The 17,500-nt window shown below is 34.4% G+C and overlaps 1 protein-coding gene across 5 annotated transcripts in view; it reads left to right on the top strand.

Annotated features, from left to right (window-relative positions):
* Positions 1-17,500, top strand: part of LOC135197915 (glycoprotein-N-acetylgalactosamine 3-beta-galactosyltransferase 1-like) — a 497,298-nt gene that overhangs the window by 439,036 nt on the left and 40,762 nt on the right. For 4 of the 5 annotated variants that reach the window (XM_064225155.1, XM_064225157.1, XM_064225154.1 and 1 more), the window contains 3 exons: positions 5,764-5,850; positions 6,282-6,392; positions 7,586-7,743. In XM_064225155.1, coding sequence (XP_064081225.1) covers positions 5,764-5,850; positions 6,282-6,392; positions 7,586-7,743 — 356 coding nt within the window. The remainder of the gene's footprint in view (positions 1-5,763; positions 5,851-6,281; positions 6,393-7,585; positions 7,744-17,500) is intronic. The other variant, XM_064225156.1, reaches the window with a different exon arrangement.

Raw genomic sequence — 17,500 nt, 5'->3', positions numbered from 1 at the left:
TAATTTTAAAATGGTGCAAACATTACCACAATCGCATGTATGATTTTTTTCGGAAGAGTTACCGCGCGGACGTAAGGAAAAAGTTTTTTCATAAATTTACCATAAATCGAAATATTGTGCTAGAGACTTCCAATTTGTTGCAAAATTAAGGTAAATAGTTGAATATTACTACAATATAAGCGTTTTAGCTTACAATTGCGTTTTTCGACCATTTCGGTAGAGTCAAAGTTGACCGAAGGTTGAAATTTTGGCATTTATCGTTATTTATATGGAAATATTTCAAAAATGATAAAAGTTACAATCATGAGTATTTTATTGTTGTATTCCAAATGAAATTGCGCACATTTTCATATATAATACTTCATGTAACGGATAATTTAAAACGTTGCAAAAATTATGTCAAAGTGACGAAATAATTTTTGAGATTTGTCACTGATACTTTTTAGTGCGATAAGAAAGAAATTCGCGCTTGCGCGCCTGTGTAACGATTGTAAACAAAACAACGCCTTGATCCGTAAACTCCCAGCATCCCCCAAGGCGCGTGATTTAAAAGTTTTCGGCTGGTAGGCCTATAAGTATTTTTCCGCGAATTTTTAAAAAAACTTTTTTGAGCCGACGTATGGTACGTCCATTCGGAAATCGGGGGAGATTTTCACTCGATGTTTAATACGTCCCTTGAGCTTACTGATGAGTGATAACGTAAACAGTTATTTTTTTTTTCACTGAAAATGAAAAAGCTATAAAAATGATCGTCATCCACAAATACTCATATACATAACATTTCCTTTTTTGTCTTACCTTTAGCTGGTATAGTGGGGTCAAGGTCAATTATCCTGGAGCAAGTGATCAAGGTGTAGGGCGATAACCTGGTTTTGAAAGTAGGTAGTCTCTTAATGTATTTATCAAAAATAAATCCTGAGTCAAGTGTCAACTCAGTAAACTGATGAAACTATAAAGTGGACACATGGGCTTCCTGAATAGATTTTGATTCTGTGTTGAGAGAACAGAAATGGTTATGTTTTATAAAAAAAGAAAGCTCATATTCCTTGAGCTAAATTTTTAACTTTAATATCTGAAACACACCGGGACTGGAAAGCTTGTACAGCATGCATGAAAGGTATACTATATCAAGATGATTTAAAGAAAATAAAGAAATCAATCTTATATTATGTACTTAGGGTGTTGATATCTTACATAACTTGGGTATAGGTAGATCAACTAGCTTGTTGCTATATAAAATCTGATATCAGTAATAGACTATGGAAGTTAAACACATGAATATGGATCATCATCCAACCAAACATTAGATTGTATTGTTTCATAACGAACGATTCAGAATCTTCGCTGTTTTCTTTGAATAATGTACAATTATAAGTTGAATACAATGTCTCCCCACTGATTTGGCAACATTGTGAAGTATAATGACATTACTGTACGTATAATTATAGATTAACATACAAGATCACTACTTTACAATTCTAGAAAGTCTATGGTTTGTCAGTTGAAGAAAGTTGTCATTGCTTGGCATCCTTCACTTTTGTTCTATCCTTTATTTAAATCTTCAGTTGAAAACCTTTATGGACAGTCAAAAAACTTGAACCCAACCAAGCTCCAAAAGGAAAGCAGCCTGCAGAAAGAGTGAGATTATAGGAAAAGGTGGTATAAATAAATAAATACGAAGAATAGAAAATAAAACTCCTGAATTTAAAAATACAAGATGTCAACAGAAAGCAGGAATGACTTTGCTCCTTGCATAAACATTTGGAGATCAGAAGATTAAACAGCTCCACAAGTCAAACTATTCCATTTGTAGTTGAGAAAAAAACTCCTAGAAAAGTTAGTAGTATTAAACCTAATACTAAAAAACAACACACTTTTTGCAGCAGTATTGTGAGTAAAAACTAGGTCAGGTACAGAAGAGTGCAGAGGATGTTTGCAGTACACTTTATGGGAAAAACATAATGAAATAATTTTATTTATATGCCACAGGTCAACATTAAGAGTTGGCAAAATAAACTATGATGACATAACTCTATCCAAGAGTTCTAGATGCGAGTCAGCACCTGTAGGCCACACTGGAGAATGGAGAACAGTACTCCAAACATGGTAAAAAAGTGTTGAAACACTAATTAACTTAATCACAAAACATTAACAAAGATTTCTGCAAGAGGATAACTTTTGAGGGAGCAATATCACACACATTCAGTTTCTTATAAAAGTTACACATGAAATTGTAAGTCACTGATATTTAAAACCATACAATTTAAATGTAAATCAGGATGCAAAGGCAAAAGTGTTCTGGACCAACTAACTATCTTACCTTACCTTGAGTCTTAGAAAGGTTAAGTTTCATGCCCCAAAGCCTACTCCACTCGTGAATAAGTGCCATATTCAAGGATTCTGCATCCACAGACCCAAGGGGCAGAAATGGAATAGTAGGGAGAAGAGTTACATCATTAGTATATGAAATCAATTTGTTCTCTAGACCTTGACACTCCAGTGATTTAAGGTTTATGGAAATAATAGACCGGCCACTTGTTTTCTGTATCCCTTCTCTCTTCTGTATTTTCATTCTATTTGCCTAAATATATTTTCCAGTCCATTCATGACATAGCCAATCAGTTGCAGTGCATGGTGGCTCTTGGTTTGGGAGCTTGGAGTTTAGCTCTCTAAACTTTATAACCTGGAAAAGGCTATTTGGCAAGAATATGAGACATAAAATTTTGGGAACAAAACGAACTATGCAGTTACTTGTAGAGTCAGGAAGCATTTCATAGGTTTCAGAAAATATCCCAAATTTGTAACCCATGTTAAAGAGCTAATGATGCCACCAAAATTGCCATGGTCTGTATGTTAATGGTGATATATATAACAGAATTCATGAAGAGGAGCACAAAATTTCAGAGAATCTTTCTTGGAATTGTTTGTTACTGTGGTTAGTAGAAAAACATTTACCTAGTTTGTTGATGTGCTTTGGCAGGGGAGGGGGGAGTTGGGGCATAACCTGTTTGTTCTTGAAGATGATATTAATGAAGGGCAAGAGTTTAAATTCTTTCCACTGTACAGCAAAAACATTGTTTATAAGACTTACATTCAAAATGAGATGATAGCATACATTTTCAAGCAATCCATTTTGATTCTGGAGATCAACTTAAAACAAGAAAAAATTCACTACTGTACTCATGAAAATTTTAATTTTATAAATTTAACTGATTCAAACCTAGTTAACCTTGCTAAGGCATAGTAGCATGTTGGGGGCATATAATTGTGAGGGAGAAAATGGCTGTAAAAGGTAAAAAAAAAAAAAAACTTTTAACACTACTGTCCATGTTCATTTAAAGCCATTAAGGAAGTTTTACCATACTGTACTTAAATAGTCAGTTACATTTATTTTCCTGTTTATTGCTAGCAAAGAAGGACGACATATGTCACCAGTCCTGACTCTTGTACTTTAGCTTTATTTGAATATTCATCATGGCTGTGATAGTGACTAAAGGCTGAAGGGGTGGTATTTTCCCTTATACATACAGTATACCAACTGAATTATGTACTATTTATTGGCATTAATTTAACTTTACACGTATCCAAGAATCCAATCAGAAATTATTACAAGTTACTCTAATGAGAATTTATAATTAAAAGTTTTAACATGTTGCTTTATGGTGAAAATTCCACTCACATATATAATAATTTTTAAATTCAGTTTCATTTGTGAAATATGCAATCATGAGATATAAAATTACCCATTTAGTTTCCTAGTCTAGTCAACAAATGGTTATCTATCTATCGTGGGTCATACAACACTCTGTGACTTAGTTCTTACATTAGGAGTACAAATAGGGTTACTTTTTACCTCTTTTCCTGGGAATTGCCAATAAACATGATACAGTAGTTAAAAACAAGTGGCAGATTTAATGGGGGCCACCTGGCCCCCACCCCCCAGATATGAATAATAGAACATTGTTTTCTTTCAATAAATCATTATTAGCAAAATTTATTTAGTTGATGATTATTTCAACAAGATCAACAACTGTACACCAAGAAAAATAATGACAACTACTACTGTGTGCATATATAAATATTTATATACATATACTACTTATATGTGTACACATTACATGTATATGTATATGTATATGATATTCCTAGGCCCCCCACTTGAAAGATTTCTAGATCTGCCACTGTTAAAAACTAAAGGCTTTCTGAACTATGATCTTATTCCATGGGGAGCAATGGTTTCCACACCTCCATCAACACCCAAATTACCTTGAATAATTCACTTCTAAATGTTGGGGGTTTGACTAGGCATTCTACAATTATTTTGGGGGTTTTGGTTACAGATTAGCTGGTTTTGACTCTTATGCTAGCTTGTCCCCTAATAGGTTTAGCAACAATTATACTCATGAATATAGCAATAATAGAAAAAATTTTATTTTCACATAATTTGTAAATTATTGTAATTGTTTAGTTTAACCAGATCCCATAAAGAAATCATCTTATTCTAGGAAAACTGTCAAACAGAAACTGGAACTTATACTCTGAATATTTCTTAGTTTTGTAGCACCACATCATTTTCTAAATTTAGCTGTTGTATACAAATCCCAATCTCTAATGCAAATTAACTTCACAGGGATGTTTAGCAAAACTCAGCAAAACACTTGAATAACAAGTCTAGTGGTGATGAGAATATTCTAATTATTTGCATTACATTATTTGAAGGGTGAAATGGTCTTCTATGATTCTGATTCTGAAGACTTAAAAGTCAGCTCTGCGGAGAATTGTTTACAAGATTGAAATATTCTGTTTTTGAAATGTACTGTAATGACAGTCGTTCAGAAGACTAAAACATTCGGGTACGTATCTGAAATGTGTTGTGTCAAGAATTAAATGGTCTTCAAAGATTTAGAATTTACAGACGATAAAAGTCAAATCTGTAAACAGTTCTTTAAAAGAAATTGAGATACTGTAATTCTGAAGTTTGATGAATGAAATGTTATTCATTATTCAGAATCTGCGTAACAAGGCACTAATAACTTACATCTGAACTACTAACATTTGAATTACTATACACTGTAGGGCTTTTGTGAAAGGAAAAGGAACCGAAACACTCTGATAGAGTTTTACTTATATTATGGGATATACTATATTAGTTATGACCAGTTACAAATGAAATGAGGCCAGATTTGGATAATTCTAAAAAAAAGACCAGGCATAACTTTTGTTGAATAAAAGAAACATTTAAAATTCCCATAAACCTAAATAATACCCTGCATATTATCTTTTTCCTTTTGTTTTTATACAGTTTTATCTGTTCATACCCCCTTTTTATTTCCTTTATTCTACGTATTTAGATTACACACCCATCCATTAATTCCTTGGAGAAATTTTATTCGGTAGCTGCAATAGGTACAGAAAATATTCGTAAGCTTTCCAGATTTCAATAGGACGTGATTGCTAAATTTCTGTTACTACTTTTGAAGCATGTCTTCAAAAAACTTTTTTTGTGTATGACGTCATTTGATGAATGTCATAACTAACACTCAATTTTTCTACAGTATCTGCATGATACTAATCAGCAGAGTCCTTTTGTAGAAAATTTGTCATTAGGGGGAATTTTGTGTCATAGTTAAGCTGATACATTATTAATTTCAATCTGATCCAGCTATGTTCTCCTAACTGATATTATAAAATATATAACCAGGATGCATGTTCAACCCATACATGGCATTCGTTGATACAAGTGTCTTTCTTCCCTTTTTCTAGCATTCCTAAATCAAATGGCACCGATAACTAAGTTCATCGATAAAATTGTCCCCATACTCCATGCCCACCAGGAATACATGAGTGGAGGTAGGGAATATTTTATTTAGGATTAGTGGTCAAAACGCTTTTGCTACAGAGCGAGCCACCTCTTCCAGTGAGACCTACCATTCGCTTTGCTGTACATGTAATGTTCTTTGTACAGTATATCCATACATTTGTAATGTGTATTGTTGTATTTGTCTGTCCTGTTGATTCTTTTGCATATTTTTCGCTTTTGTCATCAGTACCATGGCCACATTCAGAGATGGCTCTGTCTAGTGCATATTTTGGCCCATCTGTTCAGGTACACTAATTATTCGTCTGACTTGTCATGAAGTCCTTTTTAGGTGATGTAAAAACTACCCTTTCTTATCCAGATTTTTTTTTGTATACATCCTAATTTTGTTTAACTGTTGTCTTGTATGTTCAGTGGGCTTGCCCACAGGTGTCTTTATGCATACAAAACTGTTGCATTGCAGGTGCTGGGTATGTACTCAGTCGGGAGGCACTTCGAAAGTTTGTAGAAGAAGGCCTTCCAAATAAGAAAAAATGCCGTCAGGAAAGCAATGGTTCAGAAGATGTTGAAATGGGTATGTTTGCTAACCAGTACCTTTTATTTTCTCCCTTTCTTGTTTAGAGTTACACCTTTAATGTATTTTTTTTTTATCAACAGATACAGTTTTATTTTGATGCTCCTAAATTATGTAAAGAAATTTCATTGTCTGGATGTGAAACATAAATATATAATTTTTATATAGCATACTGTTTATTCTTTCATTATTATTTTATACTATGCCTTATCCTGAACATTTTAACAGATCATCAAAGTCATTTTCCAAAGTTACAAAAATGTTTAAAAAACTGCAGGGGTATATCCTTTACATTTTTACCCAGAATTATAATTTGTAATTGGTACTTTCTGTATGATAAGAGTTAAGTTTATATTCAAGCTTAAAATTTCTTTTTGTATAAAATATAAAAGTTATCATTGCATTTGTTTTTGTGTAGTATTATAAGGTATTATGTACCACTGATGAATGAGAAATATGTCTTCTGAAAGGAAAATAATTTTTTACTGAGCATAAACTGTAAATGGGTCAAATGGCAGCTGTTACAGTTGAATCCTAATTCCTTAAAGAATATTAGTGCTACTGCTGATAATGTCACCTTTATTCATGAAACTTCCTTTGAACAATTGAATGTTTTGTAGTGATGATCATATATGTATATATTATATTATGTATCTTTGAAATCATATAAGTAACAGTGATTGTAAAATTTACCTGAATCAGGTGTTGAGCATTTTTTATTGAGTTTATATTTTCAGGAATGTCTCTAGAAAATAATGATTTTGCAACTATGGGTATTGCAATCTACTGATTTCTTTAGGAAATGTAACCATTTATGACAAATATTAAAACATTTCTGATTATGCTTTACAGTAAGCCATCTATGGGTTGTGTTTATGAGTTAACTTTTTTAAAGGGACGAATGACAAGTTTTTATGTGACATTCTGGTCCTCAATTGCAATTTTCAATGATGAACAACTTTAGTTTTCTTAAACTTTTACATGTCTTTTTCTTTGTAGGACTATATTTGATCAAATTTTGTGTGATTGAGCATGTTCCTAGTTAAAGTCCAATAAAAACTTTGGTAAATACTGTGCTATACTGTAATGAGTACTAATTAGGTGGCAGTTTTGGCATATACTGAATTGAAGACTTAATTGTTTTTAAGTAAATGGTCAACTGTTTATTTTTAATAGCTTTACTAATTTTATAGGCAAATGTTTGCAAAACCTTGGAGTGAAACGTGGTGACTCTAGGGATAGCCTGGGACGAGGTCGCTTTTTCCCATTTGTTCCAGAACACCATTTGGTGCCAGGTCACATAGGGCCAAAGAATTGGTACTGGGATTGGATCTACTACCCATCACAAGTTGTAAGTGATCTTTATCTTGTGATTCTTTACATATTTTAAAAAGTTCAGGCCTTATTACTTAACCTATTGGGCAAATTTTGAAGACATGGACAGTACAGTGCTTATTTGTGTGTCTTTATTGGTTTCTATAAAATTATTCTGGTTAAGATGAAAGGGCAAAGAAAAAGTGGTAGAATAATTGGCAAAGTAAAATTCCGAGAACTCCTTTAAGATGTGAGAATAAGATGAATAATAAAAATTACTTATTAAAAGCAGAAAACATACAAAGGGGCATGAATTAGCAAGTGGTACAAAATTGCAGGGTAACAAGAGATTGAAGCTGTCATAACTGCCACAAATACATGCAGACCTGGACTTATCAGGTCATCATGATATAGTTAGCTGTTACATTGGGTAGACAGTAAGGGAATAATAAATGTGAGGAATTGTCATTGCTGATGGAAAATTGGGTGTGTGAAATTACCATTTCATTATGGTGCCTGATTTTATGACTCTTAGCCAAACTCTCAGGTACATGAGAGTGGAATACTGTCAATGTAAAATATGAAAAATTTGTATTGATTTTCATTTTTCATACAGTATTTAGTTTCTAGCCATTTTTTATTTTTAAAAAAATTCCTGGTGTGCTTTTCCATTTTCAAAAATTCTTATATGTAACTGGCGCCATTTTCTGAAGTGTCTTTCTAGATAGGATATATTTATTTGGGACTCTAATTTTACTTGTGATTAGAGCACATCGTTATAGAGGAAATATGATAATTCTTCATTGGTTGTGTTTTGTTTTGGCACTGGACATGAATTTTGGTCATAGTGTGTGTCTTGTTTTCCACCAGAGAATAAGTGTGTCTTAAATCATGGGTGAAGGCAAGCTTGTGATGTGGAAGCTAATTTTTTTACTTTGTTAGGTTTATATTTTACAGTACTAGGAGAACTATGGTTGAAATGAGTAAATTTTTTTAACCATGTATAAAATTGTCAGTGCATCAGGAAAATGCCACAATTTACCTTCATATTTTTTTCTGAGTTCCTCATTTATGCTTTTACTTATATCCACTAATTATATATACCATACACAATTAGTAAATTGCTGAGTTATCATCTGTGCTTAATCTTATGTCACATTTACCTGTAATTCCCAATAAAATAAGTTATTTAAAATCTTCAGCACAAGATGGTTAGTTAATATTTATTCTAATTCATACAGTAATACTATGCAAATTGAGTTGTTTGCAAACAGAACAATGTTAAATATTTAATTTAAAAATATCCAATTTTGGATATAATGAGCAGATGCCACCATAATAATTAATAAATGACTCTTCTCCCAATCTAAGCACAAGGTTCTCATGCATTTTCAAAGTCATGTTCAAGCACCAATTGTTACCTGCTCACTTGCTTTGATTAATTTGAATAACTTTTGAACATTATTTATGATTTCTGTACATTATTACTTTAATAAATGGTCTTCAAGGGAAAGGTAGTGATGCTTGGAATGATTGTCAACCTTAGAGTTGACAGTCCTCAGATTTAATTGAGAAATTAGAGATTGTCAAAGTTTACATAAAATTATATCTCTAAGAGTTGAAAAAATGTACCTTAAGAACATACTTTCGATTAGAGCACTGGTTTAAAAAATTATTTATTTCCCAAAGTAAAAGTTAAAGGAGTAGTGAGAGATAATAGCTGTTAGGATTTTGAAATCAACCTATGGGCTTCATAGGTTAAATGTAGATTTGGACAAAAAAACTATGAAAATAATGGGAGATTCTGCCAAATGGGAAGCCACATCCACATTTCAAGTTGAATTGACAAAGATTATAGAGAAAAAAAGAATACCTTCCAGAAAAAGGTTTTGTCTGCATTAAAACAGGATTATTCTGAAGGAACCCCATTCAGACTTAATTCACAAAAATGCAAGGCAGGAAAATGGATTAAAGTATTTAAGGACAGATTCATGTAGTGCCTCAGTGGCATGGTTAGTATGGTGTTGGCGTCCCACCTCAGTGGTCGCACGTTCGATTCTCGGCCATTCCATTGAGGAGTGAGAGATTTGTATTTCAGGTGATATAAGGTCAATTTCGACGTGGCTTGGAAGTCATGTAAAGCCATTGGTCCCATTGCTGAATAACCAATGGTTCTATGCAACATAAAAACACCATACAAACAAACAAAGACAGATTCATGTTGGTATTATGTTGCGACTGCCAGTTCACATAATATAGCTAGGCATCGTGTACTGCACAAACAATCCTTCACCCTAAAGAACAAAGCTGGTAGTCATCTTTCTATTTTCTAGCAACAGAGGGAAAGCATAGGTCAGTGACTTTTACTTTAAGGGTCTTTCCATCTATCATTACCTCAATGAAGTAAGAAATTGTTAGAAGAGAAAGGTTTCCCTTTTGGGGAAGGTTTACCTTCTAAGGTCCTCAGCGTAGACAATGCATCTATCTGGCCATCCAGAATCCATTGAATAGGAAAATGATGATTTATACCAAAATTAGTGAATTGGCATATCTGTCAAGAGGAAAGCGAAGCAGAGGGCCTCCCAAGTTCTGAGCAGAACACCGCCGCTGCCAGACTTCAAGGCAAGAAGCAGGGCTGACAACTGAAGAGCCTGTAAAGAAACAAATAACATGCTCTCTCCTCAGGAAAGGAGATATCTTCTATCCTGTGAGAGTGAAAAGAATGATATTTATCTGTAAGGATAAAGGGAAAGGAGTGAGCTGAATGACTCATGCCCCTCCCCCACCAAAATGACGGGAAAGAGACGAGACAACAGTCATAACTGGTCCTGCAAGCAGATGGGACCAAAGCAATCGGAGATCATCCACCATTAAAATGTTTCCAAATTATCTTCAATATAATAAATATAAAATGCTAAAGAACAAAATGTAGCTGGCCCCTCTCTCTGCAGGGGCAATATCCCCTTGGGAAACAGACCAGCATTACGCAAAACAGCCGATGACGAAGCAGAGGAAAAGACATGAAACACATCTACTGCAATTTGCATCTGTCCCTGGGGAATGTGAACATGGGAATCCCGGAAGGCCGTCTACAAACTTTGACACACAAGACTTCTGGGCTGGATAAATATGAAACAAACCATGGGCTTAGGTTAAAAACCCAGCTTAGCAAGGAGAGCAAAGCGAAAGTCAACTCTCCAAGGTGGTTGAAGAAAGACTGACGCGTCATGAGGTTCCAAGCGCAGTTGGTGACCAGCTTCCACCTCATATATGCATGAGTTGCCAGATGCCACAGATTCCTTGCAATACAATCTAAGATCGTTTTTAACCAGTTTCCACCTGGTGCTAGAAGATTATACTATTGTTAAGACCCCAGGTTTGTTAGGTATGAAAAATACAAATTGATTAAAAATTTGTCATTTTTATCTTGAAATATTATTGTTGTAGCCTCTTGACTAATAAATAATCCAGTTTGAGAGGTACTTTTTACTTTGAGGGCTTAATGCATCCAAAAATTTATTGATTCTGACCCTCATATCAACATCATTCACCATTGTAAATACAACTTCTTCAAGTTTGGAATGAAAGAATTTAAACCCAAAATGGTCAGGTCATGTTGAAAGCCTTATGGAGTGACACTGACTGACTAGAAAGGCTTCTTAGGAATGAAGAAGTTAAGAAAATTCTTTGAGTTACAAGGATTTCAGCAGAGAGGGATTTGGCCATATCTTGATGGAGTAAAACATACTAAATGGCCATAAAAAAGAATTAGAAGAAATTAAAGTCATGGCAAGTTGACAGAAATGAAGAAAAAGGAACAAGTAGAATAAGCAATTTGGACATACAAGAAACCTAGCAAGGTATTCAATGCCATTACAGGTTGCAAAGAATTTTATTGAGGAATTCAGTCTTGGATTGAACAGTTTCAGAATCACCGGTACCATAGTTGATCAATTACAACTCTTGCAACAATTATTGGACCACATGCTATGAGAAAGTTGACTTCATTTTTCCCTGACATCCATCTTGAACCAATTCCATTCACTTCTACTCCAGATATCCCAGAAGTATTTTCATCCTGCTCTAAAAAGAATTCCACCTGTTACATCTTGGGTTGCCACTTTCACCTAAAACGAGCAACTTTGTTGGCATTATGGTGGAGTCATTTAAGTCCAACACTGTCAACCATAATGCCCACATCATCCATCTTACTTCATCAAGTAGCCATTATAAGTTCTTCATCATCATCAATATCACATGAAAGGGAAAGCAGGAAGAGGACAGGTACCAAGAATGTAAGCTTTTCATTTTTGATAGAGAAGAAGAGTGTATGTTGGCATCTCTTCTTTTATCTAAGTTAAATTAGATGTATTCTATTTTGTTAGTTTTCTTTACATTGCAATGTTTTAATATAAGCAGTATCTAAATTAAAACTCAGATTACACCAAGTCCTCATGTAATGGCCTATTTCAAGTTCCTAAGACCAGGTCGTTGAATGAAAATAATGCAAAAATTAAGGTAGCATAGGCCTATGAAGGCTTTGTTTGAGTTTACTTTAACTATACATAGGAAGTTAATTTCCAAGGATTTACTTAGGTGTCCACAGGGCAAGTGTACGCCGCACACACACACACACACACACACAGTAGTACCTCGTACTTCGAACTTAATCCGTTCCAGAAGGCTGTTCGAAGTACGATTTGTTCGAAATACGAAACAAATATCCCCATAAGAAATAAGGGGAATCAGGATAATTCGTTCCAGCCAACCCAAAAAGTCCCTCTTTTCACATTTTTTCTATTATTAATGTGTTCGAAAGTTAAATTAAGAGTGTAAAGTAATGAAAAGGTACGTTATATGAAGTATAATTTTCTAAATTTTATTTTTTCTGTGTATGATTTACGAACTGTTTGGTAAAAATGGTGCCGGCCGGCTGGGGGATGGAGGGAGGGGAGACTGGAACCCTTTGAGCAGACCGAATTGGTTGCAGTATGCAAAGGTTGATAGCAAAATCAATTTTCACACATTAGGTACAAAGATAATCAAGGGAATCGATTGTGTGTCTGAGAGAGAAATCAGTGTGTTTACATTTGGATCTTAAGTGCAGGAAAGAGATTAATTATGCCACAATACATCGACTTACTGTTAGCAAACGGCAGACTTTTAAAACAAACATGAGGATTTTGCAAACAAATAAGTGATAAGTCAAGAATGCAAGAAAAGGAAAGAGAGATAAAATAACTTTTCACAAGGAAGCCACTTAAACAAACATTCGAAGGCATGCAGTTTTTAAAAAATCATAAAAAGCAATTGTCACTCGACTGGTATTTTATCGTAACAAAAATAAAAGTGAATTGGGCAGATTGAGTGTAAATGAAAGAAATGGGCAAAAAATCATCCCAGATCAGCTGATAAGTCAATGGGAAGCAGAGCTGTTTCTCTCTCTCTCTCTCTTCTCACTCAGTGCACCAAATACGAACTCGAGAAAGCTTTTTTTTTTTCCCTGTATTGCATTTGCTTTCATGTTTTAACATAATGTTAAATTTATTGTGAAACAACATTTTATTTTTTGTGTGAATTGGTACTGCTTTTACGTGCATATTATAGTAAAGATTTTACTATCTCTTCTCTCCTGAACAATACCACGACACACGATAACTTAAAATCATTCAATCATTATTCCTAAAAAATCTAAATGCTTCCTCCCTCTACCTCAAGTTAGCTGTGTATCACCACAATGACGAATGATTTTGTTAATCATTTGTGCTAAATTTTATTGTGAAAAGCTTTGTTCTATCATTTACTGTTTTGTTAACCCTTAAACGCCGAAGCGGTAAAAAAAAAAAATGTCTCCCGTGTGCCGGAGACGTTTCAGAGTGAGCGCGGAAGCGGAAAAAAAATTTGTTTCAAAAAATCACAGCGCGCTTAGTTTTGAAGATTAAGAGTTCATTTTTGGCTCCTTTTTTTGTCATTGCCTGAAGTTTAGTATGCAACCATCAGAAATGAAAAAAATTATCATTATCATATATAAATAATGCGATATATGATAGCGCAAAAACAAAATTTCATATATAATTGTATTCAAATCGCGCTGTGCGTAAAATGGTTAAAGGTAACAACTTACTTTTTTTTTTTGTAATGTACACTAAATTGCGATCATTTTGGTATATAACACATTGTAAAACGATAAAAGCATCACAGAGAAAATATTATCACAAAATAATGCATGAATTCGTAACGCGCGGACGTAAACAAATATTTTTTTCAAAAATTTAGAGACTTCAAATTTCTTTCAAAAATTTAGAGACTTCAAATTTCTTTCAAAATGAAGACAAATGATTGAATATTACTATACTGTAAGAATATTAGCTTACAAATGCAGTTTTCGACCATATCTGATGAGTTAAAGTTGACCGAATGTCGAATTTTTTTATATATATTTTTTTATATGCAATTATTTCAGAAATAAGAAAAGCTACAACTTTCAAATATTTTTATTCTACATGAAATTGCGCACATTTTCATATATAAAACTCTACGAAATGCCTAATATGAAACGGAGCAAATATTCCGAGAATGGGACTTACGCATTTCGGAGATTTGTGGCGGAGAATCCGCGCGCGAAGGGAAGGAAAGTTTTTTTTAAAAATTCACCATAAATTAAAATATTGTGCTAGAGACTTCGAATTTGTTTCACGATGAAGATAAATGACTGAATATTACTAGACTGTAAGATTTTTATCTTACAATTGCGTTTTTCGACCATTTCGGTAGAGTCAAATTTGACCGAACGTGGTTTTTTTTCTATTTATCGTGATTTATATGCAAATATTTCGAAAATGAGAAAAGCTACAACCTTCAACTATTTTTAAACCTTCAACTATTTTTAGTTGTATTATACATGAAATTGCGCACATTTTCATATATAAAACTTTATGTAACGGCTAATTTAAAATGGTGCAAACATTACCACAATCGCACGTATGATTTTTTCGGAAGATTTACCGCGCGGACGTAAAGAAAATGTTATTTTTTTCATAAATTCACCATAAATCGAAATATTGTGCTAGAGACTTCCAATTTGTTGCAAAATGAAAGTAAATGCTTGAATATTACTAGAATATAAGCGTTTTAGCTTACAATTGCGTTTTTCTACCATTTCGGTAGAGTCAAAATTGACCGAAGGTTGAAAATTTGTCACTTATCATTTTTTATATGAAAATATTTCCAAATTGATAAAAGCTACAACCATGGGTTGTTTTTAGTTGTATTGTGCATGAAATTGCGCACATTTTCATATATAAAACTTTATGTAACTGCTAATTTAAAATGGTGCAAACATTACCACAATCGCATGTATGATTTTTTTCGGAAGAGTTACCACGCGGACGTAAGGAAAAAGTTTTTTCATAAATTCACCATAAATCGAAATATTGTGCTAGAGACTTCCAATTAGTTGCAAAATTAAGTTAAATGATTGAATATTACTAAAATATAAGAGTTTTAGCTTACAATTGCGTTTTTTGACCATTTCGGTAGAGTCAAAGTTGACCAAAGGTTGAAATTTTGGCACATCGTTATTTATATGAAAATATCTCAAAACTGATAAAAGCTACAATCATGAGTATTTTTTTGTTGTATTCTACATAAAAATGTGCACATTTTCATATATAATACTCCATGTAACAGCTAATTTAAAATGGTAAAAAAATTATGTCAAAGTGACGAAATAATTTCCGAGATGTGTCACAGATACTTTTTAGTGCGGCAAGAAAGAAATTCGCGCTTGCGCGCCTGCGTAACGATTGTAAACAAAACAACACCTTGATCCGTGAACTCCCAGCATCCCCCAAGGCGCGTGATTCAAGAGTTTTTGGCTGGTAGGCCTAAAAGTATTTTTCCGCGAATTTTTAAAAAAAACTTTTGTATGTCGACGTAAAATACGTCCAGTCGGCACACGGGAGACAAAAAATGTTGACGTAAAATACGTCCAGTCTGCGTTTAAGGGTTAATATTGTTCAAATAGACCGTCTCACTTGGCGCACCGAACACTGGCTCAATTAAGACTTTTTTTTTCCTTTTTTCTGCATTTCATTTTATTGTTTTCATATTTTATCATTATGTTAAATTTATTGGGAAATTCCCTTCTTGTGTGAAATGTTATTCCTTTTACATAATACGTACAGTAATATTTTTAACTCTTCTCCTTCTCTCCTCAACATATCAACGCTCCCTCGTTCAGTCTCAAGCCAGCTGGGCGTGACGTCACTGCGGTTACGTATGATTTTATACATCTTTTATGCTAAATATTATATTGAAAGCTAAATTTTATATTAAATGCTTTATACTTTTATTTTCCTGAATATTATCATTAACTATATATTGTAAATAAAAAAAATTAATACAGTTTAACTTGTAAGGCCCAGTAGGCTGTTGAATACAAGTATAAACTTGATAATCAGTCAATTTGAAGTATGAGCATTTGTTTGAAAAACGGAAAGTTCGACATATGAAACATTTGACAAATGAGTTACCACTGTATATATACAGTAATCCCTCGCCACTTCGCAGTTCAAGTTTCGCAGCCTCAGTGCATCGGTGATTTTTCAAAAATATTTATAGAAAAATAAAAATTCAAAAATACCACCATATTGGCAGCCATATTGCGGAAAGCAGCGTTGTTTCATTGTGTTGTGCGAGAGAAACGGTTTCCCAGGATGCCAAAGAGAGAAGCTCTCTCAGAGGCTTTGTACATACCCATGGGAACTCAGACAAGGCATGTGATTGGTTCCCGGCGCGAGATCGACGAACGAGAGCACGAGTGGATGTATCCCGTAAGCTGATTGGCTGCGCATCATCTCAAGCTTCTTCCCTTGTTGTATCTCACCACTCTCGTTCACGCTGTCAACTGTGTCTCACATATCTTAGTGTTGTGCTCTAAATTAACTTTTCATTAAGCCCTTACAATGCCTCCTAAGTGCTGTGCCCCTGCGAAAGATTCCTCTAGTAAGCCCAAGAGGAAGAGGAAGATGATGACCATCAGTGAAAAGGTCAAACTTTTAGATATGTTAAAACAGGGCAGAAGTTATGCCACGGTGGCACGCTATTGTGGAGTGAATGAATCAGCAATGTGCTACATCAAAAAAGATGAAGCTAACAAGCTAACATCCGCAAAACTGGTGCAATAAGCTTCAATAATAAAGCGAAATGTGTGGTAACTCCGCGTAATAAGAGAATTGTGGAAATGGAGGCTGCATTAGCCTTGTGCGTTGCTGATTGCAGGAAAAAAAAAACTTGAGTTTTGAAACTAATATGATCAGGACAAAGGCCAAATCTCTCTATGATCAAACCTTGCCCGATGACGACGACAAAGGAGATGCTGAAGAAGCCACTGAAGATGATCTTGATGAACCTCAAGCCAGTACTAGCTCTGCCACGAGTGATTCGCCTCCTCGAGGATGAGGCTTTACAGCCAGCAAAGGCTGGTCCAATAAATTTCAAGAGATACGGCCTCAAAAACGTGCCTTTGTATGGTGAGGCTGCCTCTGCCAACACCGATGCTGCTCGTCGCTACGTGGAGGATGAGTTTCCTAAGCTCATCAGTGATGGTGGCTACCTCCCTGAGCAAGTTTTTAACAAGGATGAGACAGGGCTCTTTTGGAAGAGGATGCCTTCTTGTACATTCCTCTTCAAGGATGAAGTGAAGAGGCAAGGCTTCAAGGCCCACAAGGACCGTGTCACTCTCATCATGTGTGGCAATGCTGCAGGCTTTATGCTTAAGCCAGGCCTTATTT

The sequence above is a fragment of the Macrobrachium nipponense genome, chromosome 21, assembly GCF_015104395.2.
Source record: "Macrobrachium nipponense isolate FS-2020 chromosome 21, ASM1510439v2, whole genome shotgun sequence".
Lineage (NCBI taxonomy): Eukaryota > Metazoa > Arthropoda > Malacostraca > Decapoda > Palaemonidae > Macrobrachium > Macrobrachium nipponense.
Note: the sequence above shows the minus strand (reverse complement) of the source record. Positions and strands in the feature narration are given on the sequence as shown.